This window comes from Ovis aries, chromosome X (genome assembly GCF_016772045.2).
Source record: "Ovis aries strain OAR_USU_Benz2616 breed Rambouillet chromosome X, ARS-UI_Ramb_v3.0, whole genome shotgun sequence".
NCBI classification, from domain to species: domain Eukaryota; kingdom Metazoa; phylum Chordata; class Mammalia; order Artiodactyla; family Bovidae; genus Ovis; species Ovis aries.
In genome coordinates this window covers 48679459-48697978 of record NC_056080.1, presented here as the reverse complement: position 1 = coordinate 48697978, position 18520 = coordinate 48679459, and the positions used below count along the sequence as shown (strand labels likewise).

Sequence of the window (18520 nt, the reverse complement as noted above, 5' to 3'; positions counted from 1 at the left end):
CAAGAATACTGGAGTGGGTTGCCATTTCTTTCTCCAGGGGATCATCCTGACCCAGGGATCTAACTCAAGTCTCTTGCATTGCAGGCAGACTCTTTACTGTCTGAGCCACCAGACAGGCCCCTTATATACACAGGACATCATGCAAAATGCCAGGCTGGATGATTCACAAGCTGGAATCAAGATTGCTGGGAGAAATATCAACAACCTCAGATATGCAAATGATACAACTCTAATGGCAGAAAGCAAAGAGGAACTAAAGAACATCTTGATGAAGGTGAAAGAGGAGAATGAAAAAGCTGGCTTAAAACTTCATTTCTTTAGGTCATTTATTGGAAATTTATTATTTTCTTTGATGTTATCCCCCTGGAGGAAGGCATGGCAACCCACTCCAGTATCCTTGTCTGGAGAATCCCTATAGACAGAAGAGCCTGGAGGGCTATAGTTCATGGGGTCTCAAAGAGTCAGACACAACTGAACAACTTTCACTTTCACTTTTGATGTTATCGTGTTTTTCTAATTTTTTTTTTTTTTTTGATCCTTAATTTCTTATGTTGGTATCTGTGTGGTTGGGTAAGCAGTTTCCTCTTCCAGACTTTATAGGTTCTCTTTGAAAGAGACAGTTATTTTTCAGTAAGTTCAGCTTGGGTTTCTGTACATATCTGCTTGTTATATCCTCAGGCATATAGAGTCTGCTACCAAGGTCTGTTTCGGGGTAAGGCCACTGCCAAACTCGGAGGTTAAGGTGGGAAATACTGACTGAGAAAAGCTGTATATGATTGCTGGCTCTATTTTTTGTTCAAGCAAGGCTGTATGTCAGGCTCTGCAGTTGCCTGTGTTCTCTGGTCAGGCTTCATAGCTCACCAGGACTCAGTACCATACTCAGCAGTAGGTGAGACAATAACTGTTTCCCTGCCAGGGCAGCTGAAAAGGCTCCAAGTTCTGCATGGTTCATTGTTTAGGAACCTGAATTATGCAAGACTGTGCACTGAATTCCCTAACCAGAGATGGTCACAAGTTTTTCTCTGAAGTTGGGAAAAATCACAGTCTCTGGTCTCTGTTCAAGTGCAACCATAAGCAGGATGTTGGATGAGCTAGAGCATTACCTCTATGCTCTGTTAGGCTCCCTTGTTGGGAAGACTGAATACTGTATTCAGCAGTGGGTGGGGCTATGACTTTGCTTTCCTGCCTGGGCAAAGTGGGAAAACTCACTTCACAGTCAACAAGACTCTGTGGTCTTTACTCAAGTGGACACATGCCCCAATTCTCTGGCTGAACTGAAACACTGATTTTTCTCAGTGGATGATCAACTCTCTTGCTGGGCTCTCTGATCAAGTGTTGCTGGGCTTCCAAGCTCTCTGGGTGTTCTGTCCAGGTTTTCTTGTTGGGTGGAGCTGGGAGTTTCACTCAGCTCTATGTGAGGTAATTAATTAGCTCCTCGGCTGATGGTGCAGGGAAGATGGGTCCAAGAAGCCTGCCAGGTGCTCCTAGTTATACTTCCTGCTCAGGAAATGCCCAGTAGCTACACTCAGTCATGGACTGGGCTATGACTATCTGCCCTATCTGGGTAGAGGGTGGGCAGAATTCTAGATCCAGAAAAAATTTTGTTTAAGGACTTGAATCATCCAGATCTGTACCCAGTCAAGTTTCCTGGTCAGACTGCGCTACAGTCTGCTTTCTGCAGATGAGAATATCTGCTGATTGGGATGACTACATAGGTGCTATGGGTAGGACCTTAGTCTGCCAAGATCCATGCAGTGGTTGTTGAAATCCTCCCTACTTCTCCTCACAACTAGAGTCTCAGTGGGCAAGCCATGCACATTTCTCCACAATCCCTGTGAGGCAGGACCAAAATGGGGACTCCCAAAAAGCAATCTATAATGCTGGGACCTGGGTACCTACCCTGGGGACTCTTTCTCACTGGAGGGACTTTAGTCTTCGGGGAATCTCTCAGTGTAGTACAGTGCCAGCCTGAAGGACTGGCAATGCAATCAGCATGTAGTCACTTCTTTTAATCTTCTAGCATGGACTGTTTTGGTCTCTGTGGTACAGGAATGGTGCTTCAGTCTTATTCATGTTCTATTATTTTCTCAGTGGTGTTTTATCCATGAGTAATTGTTCTTCTTGTGAGTGGGAGTGAAGTTGGGACAATCTGTCACCATCTTGGTAGTATCATTCCTCTGATTCTATAGTTTGAAGTCTTCAGTCTACAAGTTTGTAACTTTCCAAGTGGTAGACCAAAAACTAGGCTATTGGTAATACATCATGAGTCATTAAAATATGACAAACTTCCTCTAGAGTAGTACCAAGACCTATGCAAATGCCCTTCAGTCTGAACACTGAGGACAGTGACCACGATCTGCTTTCAATTCTGTTTAGCTGGTAGTGAGATTAAACATACATAGCAGCATAGTAGACACCACTAGGTTTCAACTTATCCAAACCATCAGTGAACCAGGCCTAGGGATTAAATGAATCAAGACCTCACTTAGCTAGCAGTTTTACTTCAAGTGGCAGTGTGGTTAATAGAGCTTCCGTGAAGGTGTAGTACCCACTTTTTCATGTAAAGTCCATATACCATTGGGTTGAGGCCAGGTAAGTATTAAATATACTATTTACCTCTGACAAGCAAGACTTATATTTTCCCACCATTATAAATGTTAAGTTGGAATTGTCTATCACAAAAAGGGAAAAACAGGCTAGAGAGACACAAGGTCTCCATGGTGTAGGTGTTCAGTTTTGAAAACAGATGCTTTCTATAGGGATATATTTAACATACATATCAAGGAGAAGCTAAGTCTAAAATCCCAAAAGCACACCTCCTGGCAGAGAATGTTTCCCTCTGCCAGAGACTCCAATCGGAAAATCATCAGTTACAGCCTTAAATCTCAACTTGGTCAGTATGAATGTAGGGCCCCAAAGATACAGAGTATAACACAGCTTGAGAGACAGTTTCCACAGCAGAATGTTGTTTTGGGCTCCACTCAAAAGATGGTAATTTATGGGTTAGCCAATATATAGGACCAAGCAGAATTTTCAAAGAATCACAAACTCTTCAATATCCGAGGGATCCAGCTTACTGATAGTCCTCCTTTTTAGTGGTAGGGGGCTGAATAGACAACAAATTTTCCTTGACTGCCTAAGGACTTAGCATTGTGAATCTGCCTGCAAAGTCCCAAGAAACATTACTAGGCAAGCAGGCTACTGAATTCTGTTGAAGGTTTTAGGGCACTCTTCCTAGGAAACCAACACTTTTAAAACTGAAGCTTTTGAAAGCCAACCATCAGGACACCATGCATATATGTGAAAACTTTATAAATCAGAGTCCTTACTTATAGTGAAGGGCAGGGAAGCCTGGCATGGTGCAGTCCATGGGGTCGCAGAGTCAGACACAACTGAGTGACTGAACGACAATAAATACATTAAATTCTAAACTATCTGATTTTCACAAAAGGCAAAGAAAATTAGGTAACCAAGAGGAGTACAAGAAAACATATATGAGATGCCTTGTCACATAAATGTGAACAGATCTTGATCATCAGGTGCCAATAGTATGGCAAAGAAGGTGCTGCCATTGTTCAAGACAGTGTGTGTAATACATTCAGTTAGAGTCACATTGTATACAACAGTTGAGATGATAGAAGAAACAATTGAATTTACCTGACAATAATCCACTATATACCTTCAGCTCTTCTTAGACTGTGCATGCATGGCTTTTCTATACAGATCCTGCATTTCTTACTTCCATTGCTTCCTTTAGGTAATATTTAATCATGGCTGTGATTTTTTTTTTTTTCCTCCCGGGATTCTATACTCTGTGTATGAAACCACCCAGGATGAGCCAGAGAGGCTACTGGTGGAACAATTTATGTTTCTTTAATACTTTTCTACATGTGGCTGAGTTTCATCTAGCACTTATGGGACAGGAAAATACAAGCATTATTTCCTACTATATATTCAGATATGAAGGTAACACTGAGACTGCACAGAATTGGCACAAATGGTTTCATTCAAGTTTTATATTCAAGTTTTCCCTATTCTAAACCCGGGCAAAACCTATAACACAAATCTAGATGCTGTTCCCTTCCATGGGTCCTGTACAATAGTAATTTGGACATCCATATCTACCAGAGCCATCAAATTTGATTCTCTCTCCTCATGGAAATTCTCCAGCCTACTCAGATAAGTGCATATGACATCTAATCTCCATTAGGGACAGAGAGGACTCAGTGTCATCTCTAATAATTTTTCTACTTATAGCAGCTGTGGTTGAGTGAGCCAGCTGTTTACATTCTTCATTTACAATAATTGTTTATCCAGCCCTCTCATATCCTAAGCCAACTATCAAAAGTTCCAAGGATTCTCCAGTTTGTGCTTAGGGTGCTTGTGCTTTCCTTCCTTTAACTCTGGGTCTCTGTGTATCTCTGTCACTGTTATATGAAAGCATACAAAAACTTCTGCTTACTTAGGATTAACCTTAGGACTATTTGTTGTAGTGGAGTGGACCTGAGGTTAATGACTAGATTGAGGAACAACTTTCAACTGGAGTTGAATTATCAAGAAATAATGCATGAATATATTAATGCATAAGTATAGAATCTAGAAAGATAGTACTGATGATTCTACTTGCAGGGCAAAAGGAGATGCAGACATAAAGAACAGACTTTTGGATACAGTGGGTAAGGAAAGTGTGGGATGATTTGACAGAGTAGCATTGAAACATATTACGATATATAGAATAGATAGCCAGTAGGAATTTGCTGTATAACACAGGGAACCAAAAGCCGGTGCTTTGTGACAATCTAGAGGGATGGGATGAGTAAAGAGATGGGAAGGATGCGCAAGAGGGAGGGGACATATGCATATCTATGACCAATTCATGTTGATGTATGGCAGAAGCCATCACAGTATTGTAAGTTATCTTGTAATTAAAAATTAAAATTAAGAAAAAAGAAATAATGCATGATTACAGCCTGTCTTTGTATGTACTTCCTGGTCCTCATCTTGCAACAATTTCCTCAATTACTCCACATTAACAGCTTATTATTCACAGCAACAGCTACACTCAAACTTATCAGCAGTTTTACTCTAAATCCCTGAGTCCCACTTATCACAGGGTGACAGTAAGTGGACACAGGGCACATATATTCACAGTAGATAGCATTAGAGGAAAGGAAACTATTTTAATTAACTTAATCTTTTATAATGGGCAGTAAATATGTCTTCCTTTTATTGTAGAACAAGACATATTTATTATATTGTAGTAAGCATTCCTGCTCATTGCTGTAGAAGGAACCACTGTTCCATCTCAAAAAGATATTTGTTATTCAAACATCCTTCAAAGGAAAGTGGCAAGCCAAAACTATTCATTTCTTTGCTTGCAAAATGTAGAGAGGGATCCATACAGAACTGTCCTCCAATAGTAAAAACAGTTGGAAATATGCCATCTTCAAACTCACTAGATAATGGCAAACTTATTTCCAACAGAACTCCTAGCAGTGGATGGGATCTCTCACTTTTTTATTTGATTGACAACAAACATTTTTCAACTTCATGCATGTTGTTGATCCGATGAATAGAAAGGTATATAGCATAACAATTTCCACTGTAGAGCATGATTTTTGTCAGATTAGAGGATTCATATTTTATATGATGATATTTACCAAAATTTCCATCAATATGTCAATATTATAGTTATTAAACAAAGTTTCACCATTTCCATAGGAAAAATATAAATACTTTCTTCTACTTTATTCTAATATTTTATAAATGCTGCTTCCTAAATTGAATACTAACTTTTTATCCATTCAGAACTAATTTTGTGTGCAAGGTGTGAAGGGATTTGAGTATATTCCCTGGCAAATGGAAAATAGATTAATCCTGCACTGTTTATTGAGACTTCCCAGGTGGCTGTGTGTGTGAATGCATGCTAAATTGCTTCAGTCATGAAGACTCTTTGTGACCCTGTAGACTAGCCTGCCAGGATCCTATGTCCATGGGATTCTCTATGCTAGAATATGGGAGTAAGTTGCTATGCCCTCCTCCAGGGGATCTTCCTAACTCAGGGATCAAACATGCATCTTTTACATCTCCTGCATTGGCAGGTGGGTTCTTTACCACTAGCAAGGTGGCTCTAGTGGAAAAGAAAACACCTGCAATGCAAGAGAAATAACAGATGTGGGTTTGATCTCTGAGTCAGAAAGATTCCATTGGAGAAGGAAATGCAAATGACTCCAGTATTGTTGCCTGGAGAATCCCATGGAGAGATGAGCTCGGGGTCCTACCATCCTGGGCATCACATATATTTGGACAGGACTAAAGTAGAACTGGACATGGAACAACAGACTGGTTCCAAATATGAAAAGGAGTACATAAAGGCTGTATATTGTCACCCTGCTTATTTAACTTAAATGCAGAGTACATCATGAGAAACGCTCAGCTGGAAGAAGCACAAGCTGGAATCAAGATTGCCAGGAGAAATATCAATAACCTCAGATATGCAAATGACACCACCCTTATGGCAGAAAGTGAAGAGGAACTAAAAAGCCTCTTGATGAAAGTGAAAGGGGAGAGAGAAAAAGGTGGCTTAAAGCTCAACATTCAGAAAACGAAGATCATGGCATCTGGTCCCATCACTTCATGACAAATAGATGGGGAAACAGTGGAAACAGTGTCAGACTTTATTTTGGGGGGCTCCAAAATCACTGCAGATGGTGACTGCAGCCATGAAATTAAAAGATGCTTACTCCTTGGAAGAAAAATTATGACCAACCTAGATAGCATATTCAAAAGCAGAGACATTACTTTGCCAACTAAGGTCCATTTAGTCAAGGCTATGGTTTTTCCAGTGGTCATATATGGATGTGAGATTTGGACTGTGAAGAAAGCTGAGCACTGAAAAATTTATGCTTTTGAACTGTGGTGTTGGAGAAGACTCTTGAGAGTCCCTTGGACTGCAAGGAGATCCAACCAGTCCATTCTGAAGGAGATCAACCCTGAGATTTCTTTGGAGGGAATGATGCTGAAGCTGAAACTCCAGTACTTTGGCCAACTCATGAGAAGAGTTGACTCATTGGAAAAGACTCTGATGCTGGGAGGGATTGGGGGCAGGAGGAGAAGGGGAGACAGAGGATGAGATGGCTGGATGGCATCATGGACTTGATGGAAGTGAGTCTGAGTGGACTCCGGGAGTTGGTGATGGACAGGGAGGCCTGGCATGCTGCAATTCATGGGGTCGCAAAGAGTCAGACATGAGTGAGCGACTGAACTGAACTGAACTGAAAGTGACTAAGCCAATGCACATGCACACTTATTATTGAAAAAAAAAATCTGTCCTTATTCATCTAAAATGTAACCTATATTAAACTTTCAGTTTCTATAGGCAAATATCATGTATTTCACTGAAATATTTGACGTCCTTCTCTCTGTCCTTGTACCCGATTACAGATTATTCTCAAGAGTTTCCAAAGTGTCCTGGTTAAAAAATGAGACAAAAAATACAGTGCCTCTGCTTAAAATACTGAATGGTTCCCCATCACACACAGCATAAAAGTCAAATTCCATTCTTCTCCCAGATCTGCATCACTTCTCTGCACTCACTTCCTTGATATTCTCTACCTTGTTCACTCAGTTCCAGCCATGTTGGTATTCTCAATATGGCTTGAACATATCAGGCCTACTCTTGCCTTGGGCCTCAGCACTTATTGACCCTCCTTGCTGGAATGCTCCTTCCCTAGACAACCACAGGGCTAGTTCTCTCAATGCCTTCAGGTCCTTACTCAAAAACTGTGCTCACAGTGAGGCTCTCTCTGGACTCCCTATCTATCCAATTTCAGCTTCCTCCCTGGAATTCCAGTTCCCCCATTCTTTGCTTTATCTTTTCTTTCTTAACATTTATCAGTGTGAAAATACTTTATATTTTACTTTTTGTCTCTTGGCTACTGTCTGTCTCCTACACTACAATGAAAGTTCCATGAGGGTAAGATTACTTTATCTTTTTTAATGACCATATCCTAAGCGCCTGTCTAGAAGACTGCCTGGCAGAGAGCCCCTCTGAAGTAAATCTTGGTGAGATGAAGATAAAGCAAATAAAATAAAAAGCAAATGGGGTTAAAGTTAGCCAAAGGAGGGCTAAGCTACCAATGCAAATTCTTCCGGGGACATCTGGGCATTTTATTAGAGTGAAGCCGACCATCTGGGGGCATGGCCTACTCGAGAGGGTATTCTGAGTTTAAAATGGGCTGAGCCCTTCCTCAGAGTCAACTGCTTGTGTCCTTGTTGGAATGTGGGCCCCAAACCTTGGTCTATTGTTTTGTTTTCTCAGACAAGCCAGGAATGTGGATTTTTGAAATGTGAAATCCCCCAAATGTCTATATAGCTAATTTTAAAATGGAGAATGATAAAAACATGAAGATCAACCAAAATATGACAGTGGGCTGAAACTGGCCCATGAGTGGCCTGCAGGTGTTTGCTAGACTGAATTATGTGATGAATGAAAGAAAACCTATCCCTGCTCTGGTGAGGTGGGCTTGTCTTGTGGAATTCTTGAGGCAAACAGCTTCAATCATGTTGGGTGGAGAAAATAAACTGGAATTACCAACTTCTTTCCACTCTGGGAAGCTCCGTGCCTCCCCCTCTACCTGCTATGCCTGGAGTTATTGGCCAGAAGAGAGACACCAGAATTGTTTCTTTGAGGGCAGTGATGAGTGTGGAGTGGGAAAAACGGAGAGTTTTGAAGTTTTTCCCACAGCTGAACTGGGAGAAGGAAAGAAAGAGAGAAGGACAAAGACCCATGTATTGGGACGCCATACCTCAGAGGGAATTTATTGGGAATTACCACACCCTCTTCCCACCAACCACCTATGTGGCACTATACAGTCGAAGGACTTAGTTATACAAAGTCACATCTCCCTGCTCAACTGCCCATGCCACCTATCTCACCTGGAAATAGAACTGCACACATTTCCAGCAGTTCCCTGTGTGCTTGAAGTGGGCAAGACTAGTCAGGAGGTACCGTGAAGGGTCTGTAGGCACTGGTTTTGTTGTGATATTGCCAGAATGGGATTTCTGGAGGCAGCAGACCTCTATCTGGTGAAGCACAGGCTGGGGGGACGGGGGTGGGATACCTGTGGCTTCAGGCAGGGGCTGAGAGAAGCATGGGCAGTCAAGTATTCCCCATGCCCTGGAAAGAAACATTAAGCTCAATCCTCTGTTGCCTCTCTTCTGTAAGGATGCAAGGCACAGCCCCAGAGGATGAAGAACAGTGAGATGAGTGCAATATCTGGATCAAGCAAGTTTCCATTTTTCTGGATAAAATGCTTTCCAAATGCAAGGTGGCACATCTCTTATGATCTGAGAACTCCACTAACTCATTCTTGAAAAAATTGTTTATCCAGTGTAGGGGAAGTGAACCAAGAACTTCATGTCTGAGATTTCTTGCTCCTGGGTCCTCTGGAAACTACGAGGAGACTCCCCACAGCCCCTCTGCTATGGAGCACCATGCAGTGTGTTTAAGCTGAGGGCTGGGCTCTGCTCAGCAAGTGTGACATGATATCCCTGATATAATAAAAGTCTTTTAAGTATAAACTTGGTTCCTGCTTAACTCTTGAGACTGTCCTGTCAACATTCCCCTCTAGGGAAGCTCCAATCCATGTGGTTTGTTTGTTGCCACATCCTTTGTGCACAGAGCTAGGGAGGGCAACTTGGATACTGCCAGAGGGCCTAGTTTTCTCGGGTCTTTCCATCTCTCATAGGCTCTACACCTCATACCCTTTTTTCTTTATTCTCATTCTCTTTGTCAGTCTTTCTTCTTAGAATTCCTCCTTCCTCTGTGTCCCTTCCCTTCTGGAGTGTCCCTTTTTTCCCTCCTCTGATCTCTGCCAACTTTGTCTTTCTCTCCCTTACTCTGGACCTCTTCCAAACGTCTTTGTGTCCCTTTTACTCAATTTATCCTGTCCATTTTCCTCTTAGCCCCAAGATTTCACTCTCTCTCTGTTATCCTTCACCCTCTTCTAGTCGGCTGCCTCCCACTCTTAGGTCCCCCTCCCCTTAAGAGCCTCTCCATTTCCAGCCCCTTCCCACATCCGTTCTTAAGCAGCTACCTTTTCTTTTCCTTTCCCTACAGCCCATCTCTAGTTCATTCTCCTCTCCTCTCCCTAGCCCAAACCAGCTAAGTCCTATTCCGTTTTTATTTGGCTGATTATGCTACTAGCTGAAATTTATTCACAGCCTGAATTTTACAGCTTCTCCTTCCTATCATGTTCCATCCACCCAACCTTTCCTGTTCCATCCACCCAAACACACCCAACCTTTTCAACGTGACAAATTCTTTACACACAGCATGTCATGACCACATACATTTGTATTTCTTAGAACAAGACAATAGTTATGCTGGCAAAGATGTTGAATCAACATGGACCCTAAAGCTTTCAATACATTGAAAAGTAACATTATTTTGCATGTCTACAACGTACAATTTTGTTTTCACAAATGTGGCAAAGTTTATCCTGACAGTTAGGACTTTTTCACCAAATCATAGACATAGATATGGAAATCATCATCAAACTTGATGAAATACACAGAGGGTTTGGCTTCCACTTGGTGAATGACCATTCCAATCCGTTTGGAGCCATCTTCTTTGGTATATTCCACATGCTTACCTATCAGACCATCTACAACTCCTCCTGGCTCCCTTTCTGTGAGAGGAGACTCACTGGATTCTGGCATGATACGGAGGTCTCCTTCTTTATAATCATCTAGAAGTTGGTACATGTACAAGACAGGGTCTTTCTCATAGGTAATATAAAACCAGGCTTTCATGATCGGTGCTTGGGCTAACACCATTCCTCTCCATTCGTCCTTAGAACCATGCTCATCCTCAAACATATGTTCCACAGCTTTACCAATTATGGTATTTGCAAGGTTTGCATCACTGACTTGAGTTGATGCCACCCTATCAGAAAGAATTTTAAGAGACAAAACTCTTTCATCTCTGTGAAGTTCCAGTCCATAGACACAGTCAATTCCATCATATTTCACCAGATAAAGAGAAGGATTTATAGGCACCTGATCCAGAACAGTTCCTTTCCACTGAGTGATGGGTTCATCACCTTCCTTCCATCCGTGTGAAATTCTGCAGCCCACAATGTTCCTGCGGGGCTGCGATGAAGGTCTGCCTCTCTGCTTCTTTTGTGAGGCTTTTTTCTTCATCATGTTTGCAGACCCAGTGGCCTTTCCTGCAACAGCCTTGGTTTGCTGCGCTTCGGCCTCCTGTGAGTTGGGGGTTTTCATGTCTGCAGGAGGAGGAGAGAAGATAAGAGAGGAACACTGAATATGCCATAAGGTGAAGTTCTGCCGACAGAGACGTCTCCATGTGCCCCGCGCCAGCGCCTTAAATTTCCCTATGAGCCTGGCAGTAATGCTGGAAATCCTGGCTATGTGCCTGAAAGTGCTCTCCCTTCTAGGTTCCCTGAGGTTGCGGTGAAAGGCTGCAGCGGCAGCAGCGACAGCAGCAGTGGTGCTGCCTGAGGTTAGGAACTCTGCAGGAGGGGGCAGAATAAGTCCTGAGACCTCAGCCTCTGTCACCGCCACTGACGCCCACTGTGAATCCCCTGCAAAACCTCTGTCCCTCCACAGCCCTGACCCAAATGCCCTCACTCACTGTCGTCCTGCTCAGAACACCCCAGTAGTCTGCTACTCACACGCCCCCTGTCTACCTCCACTCGCTTTCTTGGCCCCCAGTGCCCTCGCCTCCCTGTGCTCATCTTCAATATCTTGCCTGCTTCCTAACGCTATGCCCCTTTCCTATTGCCCATTGCACTTCCCCTTCCTACCCTAGCTTCACCCGGTGCCTGCCTCCACCCCTTATCTCTGGCAGGAATCCATCCCAACCCCCTTCTCTGTCCTGGCGCCCACCAATGGCCTTTTCTTTCCTGACGTCCACCGCCCAGATCTCAGGCTTCACGTGTGCAAATCGGACACCTCGCGGCTTCCTTTGCGGTGAGTCTGTTTGCAAGCAGGATAGGCAGGCGATGAGCTGGGTTCTTGCAAGAGATGGGAGGGAGGATCCTTAGTCGAGGAGCTCTTTCAGAAGGGCGGAGGAGTAGGAGAGGAGGATGGCGGCGGTGTCTTCAGCACTCTGTTCTGAGGCCCTCCGCCTCTTTCTTGGTGGCGGCTGCCCCTCTGCGACATGGGGATCCCACCAGCCGCTACTGGTGCAGTAGTCTCCTCCCTTTTTCCGTAGCGCAGCTTCCTGCCAGGAGAGAAGCCTCCCCTTCCTGCCAAACACCGCCTGCCCCACCTCAACTCTTAAGCCCACCACTGCCCTGAGCATGGGAGGTGCTACTTGTCTCCCGATCCCGCCCCTTTCCCAAATCTGAAGCAGCTGGACCTATAATCCTCCTCCCTATTGCCCCCTCCTCTTTCCTCCCCGTTTCAGGGTCCTGCTTCTCCTGTGCTCACCTCCACCTCCATCGTGTAAGCGTCCCTGCTCCATCTGCTTTCCATCTACTAGGAATTTGTCTTTACTTTCCCCCGGTGCACTTATGTAGTTATTTTTCATATTAAAATGTGCCTTTCCTGTCGTTAACAAAGATTTTTGGTAGAAAGGGAGAAATGTGCTCAGTCTGCCATCTTGACCCAACCTCTATATCAGCTTTCCTTGTAAGTAAATGTGTGAGCTCAGTGGTATGTGACTCTTGGAGTCCCCATGGACTGTAGCCCACCAGGCTGCTCTGTCAATAGAACTTTCCAAGCAAGAATACTGGAGTCAGTTGCCATTTCAGACTCGCTTCCCTACCAAGGTTTGGAACTCCTGCATTAGCTGGCAGATTCTTTACCACTAGAACAACCTTACTGGTCATTATTGGACTTGATTTCTTAAGTCTCTTTTCTTTTACTTTTACTCTATTGCAAATGAATTTCCTCCACAATGTTAACATTTTGGAAATTTTGGAAAATTGATATGAAGAAAATAATCAGCTGCAATTCTAGCTCTCATTCCCTAGGGTTCCCAGCCATATACTACCACTCACTATTTGTTTTGTGATTTTTTTCTAGGCTCTTACAAAACTAGGATCACTTTACACAGGCAAGTTAATACCCTGGTTTTTTTTTTCTTATTGATTATGCATTTTCTTAAAATATTAAATATTCTGAAAATCATTATTTCTCTTATTCATTATCAATTATTTATTGAGCACTTATTGCATGTATGGCTTTTGGTCCATGAAACTCAGTTTTACAGGGGCCACAATTTAATTTCTCCCATTACTGAATATTAGGACTATGTTTCCACAATAGCTGGTAATTTAGTCTATTTATCAGAAAAGAGAGCTTCAGGAAAAAATAACTTATGAAAACCAATTAAAAACAACCAATTAGATAAAATGATGGAGAATCAATGAAGAATTATTCTTTAAGGAATGCTGGAATGATTCTTTAAAAACTTGAGGAAAATTTTTACACTAAATTTATTCTAATATCAATAGATTTATTAAAATGTAAAACGCAACAAAATAAACAACTCAAAACCAACTAAACAAACTCAATGTTTAGTGGATATTAAATACAGATAATATCTGAATCAAGTGATAGATTGAATGTTAACAAAGCAACAAAGCTTAAAATAATTACTAAAAAAGAAAGATCAATAAAATTTTGATTCAATTATCAAAGTATAAAATATTAATATCATCAATTATGAAAAAATTTGTCATATCTAAAACTGATGCAAATAAAAGTTCATATAATTTTTTTTAACAGAAGGCAAATTTCAGACATGCTTTAGTTCATGGGAGAGTTTATTTCTGGCTTTTATTCCTTGGAGTCCCAACCAAAAATTAATGGGATATGCCAGGACTCTGGATTCCAATTATCCTTAGCTTCAACAGGGTATCATAACCTCTTCTGAGATAAGCCTTTCAGCAGTTCCCTCTAGAGTGGTTAAACTTCCTCAGTGGAAAAACATCCACCAAATTCTCTGTCTCTTGGACCTGTTGTCCTCCATACCTTGGTTGGGAAATTATTTACTATCATCTTACTTTTCATATCAACTATTTATAATAGCTCCACACTGGAAATCACCCAAATTTCCATAAATGGTAGACGGCATATTTTGTGGTATATCCATTCATACAATGGGCTATCATACAGGATTGAGAATGAGCAAACTACAACTGCATGCAACAATTTGAATGAATCTTCAAATATGTTGTTAAAAAGAACAAACAAAAGGGCACACATTTTCTTTCCAATTTATTTAAATTTCAAAAATCAATAGTCTATTGTCTTAATAAAAACAGTTATTCTTACAAGGATGTTTTCAAAATAGATAGTAACAATTCACATTTCACTGGTAATTAATGAAAGAATGCATAGAGGCTTTTAAAAAAATTTTCTCCTTTCCACTTTTATTAATAAATTTTAAGAGCTTTATTGAGGTATAATGACTTACAATAAACTTTCATTTTTAAAGTGTACAATTTGATGAGTTTGACACAGGCATACATCCATGAAACCATATCCACAGTCATGATAGTGAACAAATCCAAATCCATAACTTTCCTCATGCCCCCTTGTTTATCCCACCATCCCACACTTACTGCCTCCTCTGCTTATCTGCTTGCTGTCACTGTAGATTGAATTTCATTTTCTACAATTTTTAAAATTTGTATGGGGATATAGTTGTTTTGCAATGTTGTTAGTTTCTACTGTACAGCAAAGCGAATCAGCTATTCATATACAGATATGCCCTCTTTTTTGGATTTCCTTCCCATTTAGGTCATCACAGAACACTGAATGGAGTTCCCTGACTTATACAGTAGGTTGTCATTAGTTATCGATTTTATATATTGTATCAATAGTTATATATGTGAATCTCAGTCCCCCAATTCATCCAAGCCCCCTTTCTTCCCTTTGGTATCCATACATTTGTTCTCTATATCTGTATATCTATTTCTGTTTTGCAAATAAAATGATCTATACCATTTTTCTTGATTCCACATATATGTGTTAATATTTTTTTTCTCTTTTTGACTTACTTCACTCTGTATGACAGTCTCTAGGTCCATCCATGTCTCTGCAAATGACCCAGTTTCATTCTGTTTTAGGACTGCATAACATTTGACACAATGGAGACATATTTGAACATGTATATATAGCAAGAATGCTTCATAAGGATGATACGCAGCAAAATGTGTTGAATTGTAACACATTGCAGCCTAGCATTCATCACACTTTTTCTGGTAATAATATGTCCTTCTTCCTCTTGGGAACAACCTAAGTCTGACCTTTCAGAGCACTGAAATACTGTCCAAGTGATTGTTTTATGACTAGGTATCCAACCTAGTCAGAGTCAATGAAGCACAATGCTATTTTTGCACAAACTGCTGGGTGTGAAGTAAATGATCTTGTCCACTGGACATGAGTGAACCTGAAAGGATATGAAGATTGAGCTGCTCTATTCACCCCACCATGGTCTGGAGACTGAGGACAAAGCTGCACAGAGAAGAGATCACAGCAAACTAAGCAAAAGAGGGAGACTGTTGTCCTAATGACACATTCTATACCTATAGGTGGTCATGGCCACTGATTTCCCAATATTCATCCCACTCTAAAAGTTTACTCTAAGCTATTCATGGTAAAGCTACTCCACCTGCAAGTGGTTGGCTTAGCATTTGGCATATGATCTAATCTTGGCCAATTAAACATGATGAGGTACTTCTGAGGAAAAAAAAATATTCTTAAGGGAAACAAAATATGGTGTTTCCTTTTCTTCTTTAGGGCAATGCTATTTCTGTATATGACTGTTGGAATCTGTAATCAGCCTGAGGACAAAACCAGCACATTGAATATGGCCTAGGAGGAAATGAAAATACTCTGAGCTGTTTGTCATTTCATTTAGCTGCTGATCATACCATTCCTGGAGTCTTAGTTCTGACTCCAAGTTATGAGATAAGAAACTTCTTTATAGGTAAAGAAATTTGAGTCTGGGTTTTAATAATAACAATACTTGAAATAGAAGGTATCTGAAATGGCAGAGTTTATTTAATAAATGTATGTGCATCTGTGTTTTACACATAAAAATACACTCATACGTAAAAAATAGTAAGTCTTATGTAGGGTTAAGAATAAATAAAATTTGAAGGTAAAAGTTAAATTTAAAATTTGCAAACTATTAGCATGTAACTTTATATTTGTTGAGTGGCTTAATGAAATGTATTTACTTACATGAATTATAATGTATAAAATCTGCAAATTAGCTATATATATTTATATCAGTATAATCAAACTTTACAAAATACTTCAAAACCTATTTTTCTAGACAAAGCAGAACACTTGAAATTTTACGTTTCTTAGAAGTATTTTCATTGAATTTGACTTTTAATGTTTACTTCATATGAGACAATAAGTTTTAACTAGCTGTTAGATGTTCATTCATATATTATTGACATTTTTTTATTTTCATCATTTGACATAATAAATGACATGCTTTAAAACCAATACAATATTGTAATTAGCCTCCAATTAAAATAAATAAATTTAAATTAAAAAATAACATGCTGAATAACTTTTGTAGAATTAAATAAATACTATTTTTATTTAACTCTCAAAGCCCAAGTCATATTCAAGGACATAGAGGACAATATATAAAGGCCTTCAATGGCAGCCAATAGGCTCACATAGGTCACTTCTCAAGATATGACTTCAGAAATGAGCAATGATTTGAAGCTCTCCAATCACAGCCATTATTTTTGCTAGTATTTTGTAACACTGATCTTGCATACACCTTGTATAGTTCTATATACTCAATGTCAATGTTGCTCATGCTATATCTGAGAAAACCCAGTGAGAGTAACTGAATTCTAAAGAATAAGATTTTGTCAGATACAGTTAAGCTTTGGAAGGCCACAAACCATTCTAAAGCTAAGATTTTCTTTTTCATCTCCCAAACAAAGAGTCAGTTTCTTCCCTTTTGTGGGCAATATCATTCTCGTTGAGAATGCATGATCTAGAGCTTGCAGGATAAAGCAAGGAGATTGGGTTGTATGTCAACTGTAATAGGAAGCTTTTGGAAAGTTTTAAGGAAGGTGATATAATCTCAATTATATTTTTAAAATCTTACTCCAGCTATTATGTTGAGAATTGAAAAGGAAGCAAGGAGATCTTCATTCCCAACACTCAATTTAATCAGGCTTAAGGCTTTATATTCTACTCTAAATCCTTTAGTTACTGAGATAACACATTTCTCTGCCTAGCTGCGAAAGCATCAGGTCATATGCTTACTGCTTTTGTTTTCAGTTTGTTCTTCATCATTGGTTCTGGGGGTTTTCTCACAATCTTTAAAGTTCAGCTATAAATTTAAAAGGAGAGCTGTAATATTTCATCCAATATTTTAAAGTGATTTAATAGAAGAGTTTTCCTCTACCTACACTTTATTCTTTTTCTAAGCCTGTGGGTTCATTAGCCACTCTTAGTCAACTAGTTGCGCACTTCTCTTCCTTCATGATGGATACAAGAAGATTACAGGGGAATCAGACGAGTCATGCCCATATTTTGTGAGAGCCCTCCTTCAATACCTACTGTTTTTTCTTTAATGAATGAGCTAGGTGGCTCATGGCTTATTTCAGAATCCTCTCAAATTGATATTAAAAATGACATTAATGCCACACTGAAACATTAATTCTTTAAACTATAACACATTGCAAATTATGCCCAGGTATGTTGTACAATATATTAACAGTACAAGGCAAGAAATGTTGGGTGAGATGGATGAAAAGGGTCAATACATACAAACTTCCAGTTATGTGTCATATAGATATAATGTACAGCAATATGACTAGTTAATAATATTTTATTGCATATTGAAAGCTGCTAAGAGAGTAGAGCTTAAAAATTTTCATCACAAGAAAAAATTATGAATGATGATGAATATTAACTGGACTACTGTAATCATTTTGCAATATATGCAAAATCAAAATATTGTACACCTGAGACTAAATATTATTATATGCCAATTATATACCTCAATAAAAAGAAATATTATTTTTTGAAAATAAAATGAAAGTTATTTTTTCAGACCCTCATTCCCCTTACTTCACATCTCCCAATAACTTCTATAATTGGTGAGTTTGAGAGGATGGATATATGAGAAACTTTTTGAGTTGTTTCTTGTAGCTACCTCTTTTAGGCATAATCTAATCAACTTTAAGACAAAACCAATACAATATTGCAAAGTAAAAAATAAATAAATAAATAATAAAACAAACAAACAAACAAAAGGAGTAAACTTTGTAGGCAAGTGATACTTGTCCCTATCAGGGAAACTTGCAGTTGTATCCAGCTTTGCCTGTGATTGGGTGAAGTATGAGGAAGTACTTGTCACCTCAGGGCTAAGCATGCCCTCCAAGCCAGGTTTATCAATTACAAAGGAAATATTTTGACCTCCATTTGTGTCATTATTGTGCCTGTCCCTCAAATGGTTCAAAACTTGCAAGGAGAAAAGGGGCTTTATTTATCGGTCTTT

General features: G+C 40.0%; 1 protein-coding gene across 1 annotated transcript; it reads right to left on the bottom strand.

Moving 5' to 3' along the window:
* Positions 1 to 10339: 10339 nt before the first annotated feature.
* Positions 10340 to 12224, bottom strand: LOC101114167 (spindlin-2). The gene is made up of 2 exons (XM_004022042.6): positions 11911 to 12224; positions 10340 to 11288 (listed from the first exon to the last, which is right to left on the bottom strand). Exon 2 carries the CDS (start codon positions 11284 to 11286, stop codon positions 10510 to 10512), a length of 777 nt encoding a protein of 258 aa, XP_004022091.2. The 5' UTR covers positions 11287 to 11288; positions 11911 to 12224; the 3' UTR covers positions 10340 to 10509.
* Between the last annotated feature and the right edge of the window lie 6296 nt (positions 12225 to 18520).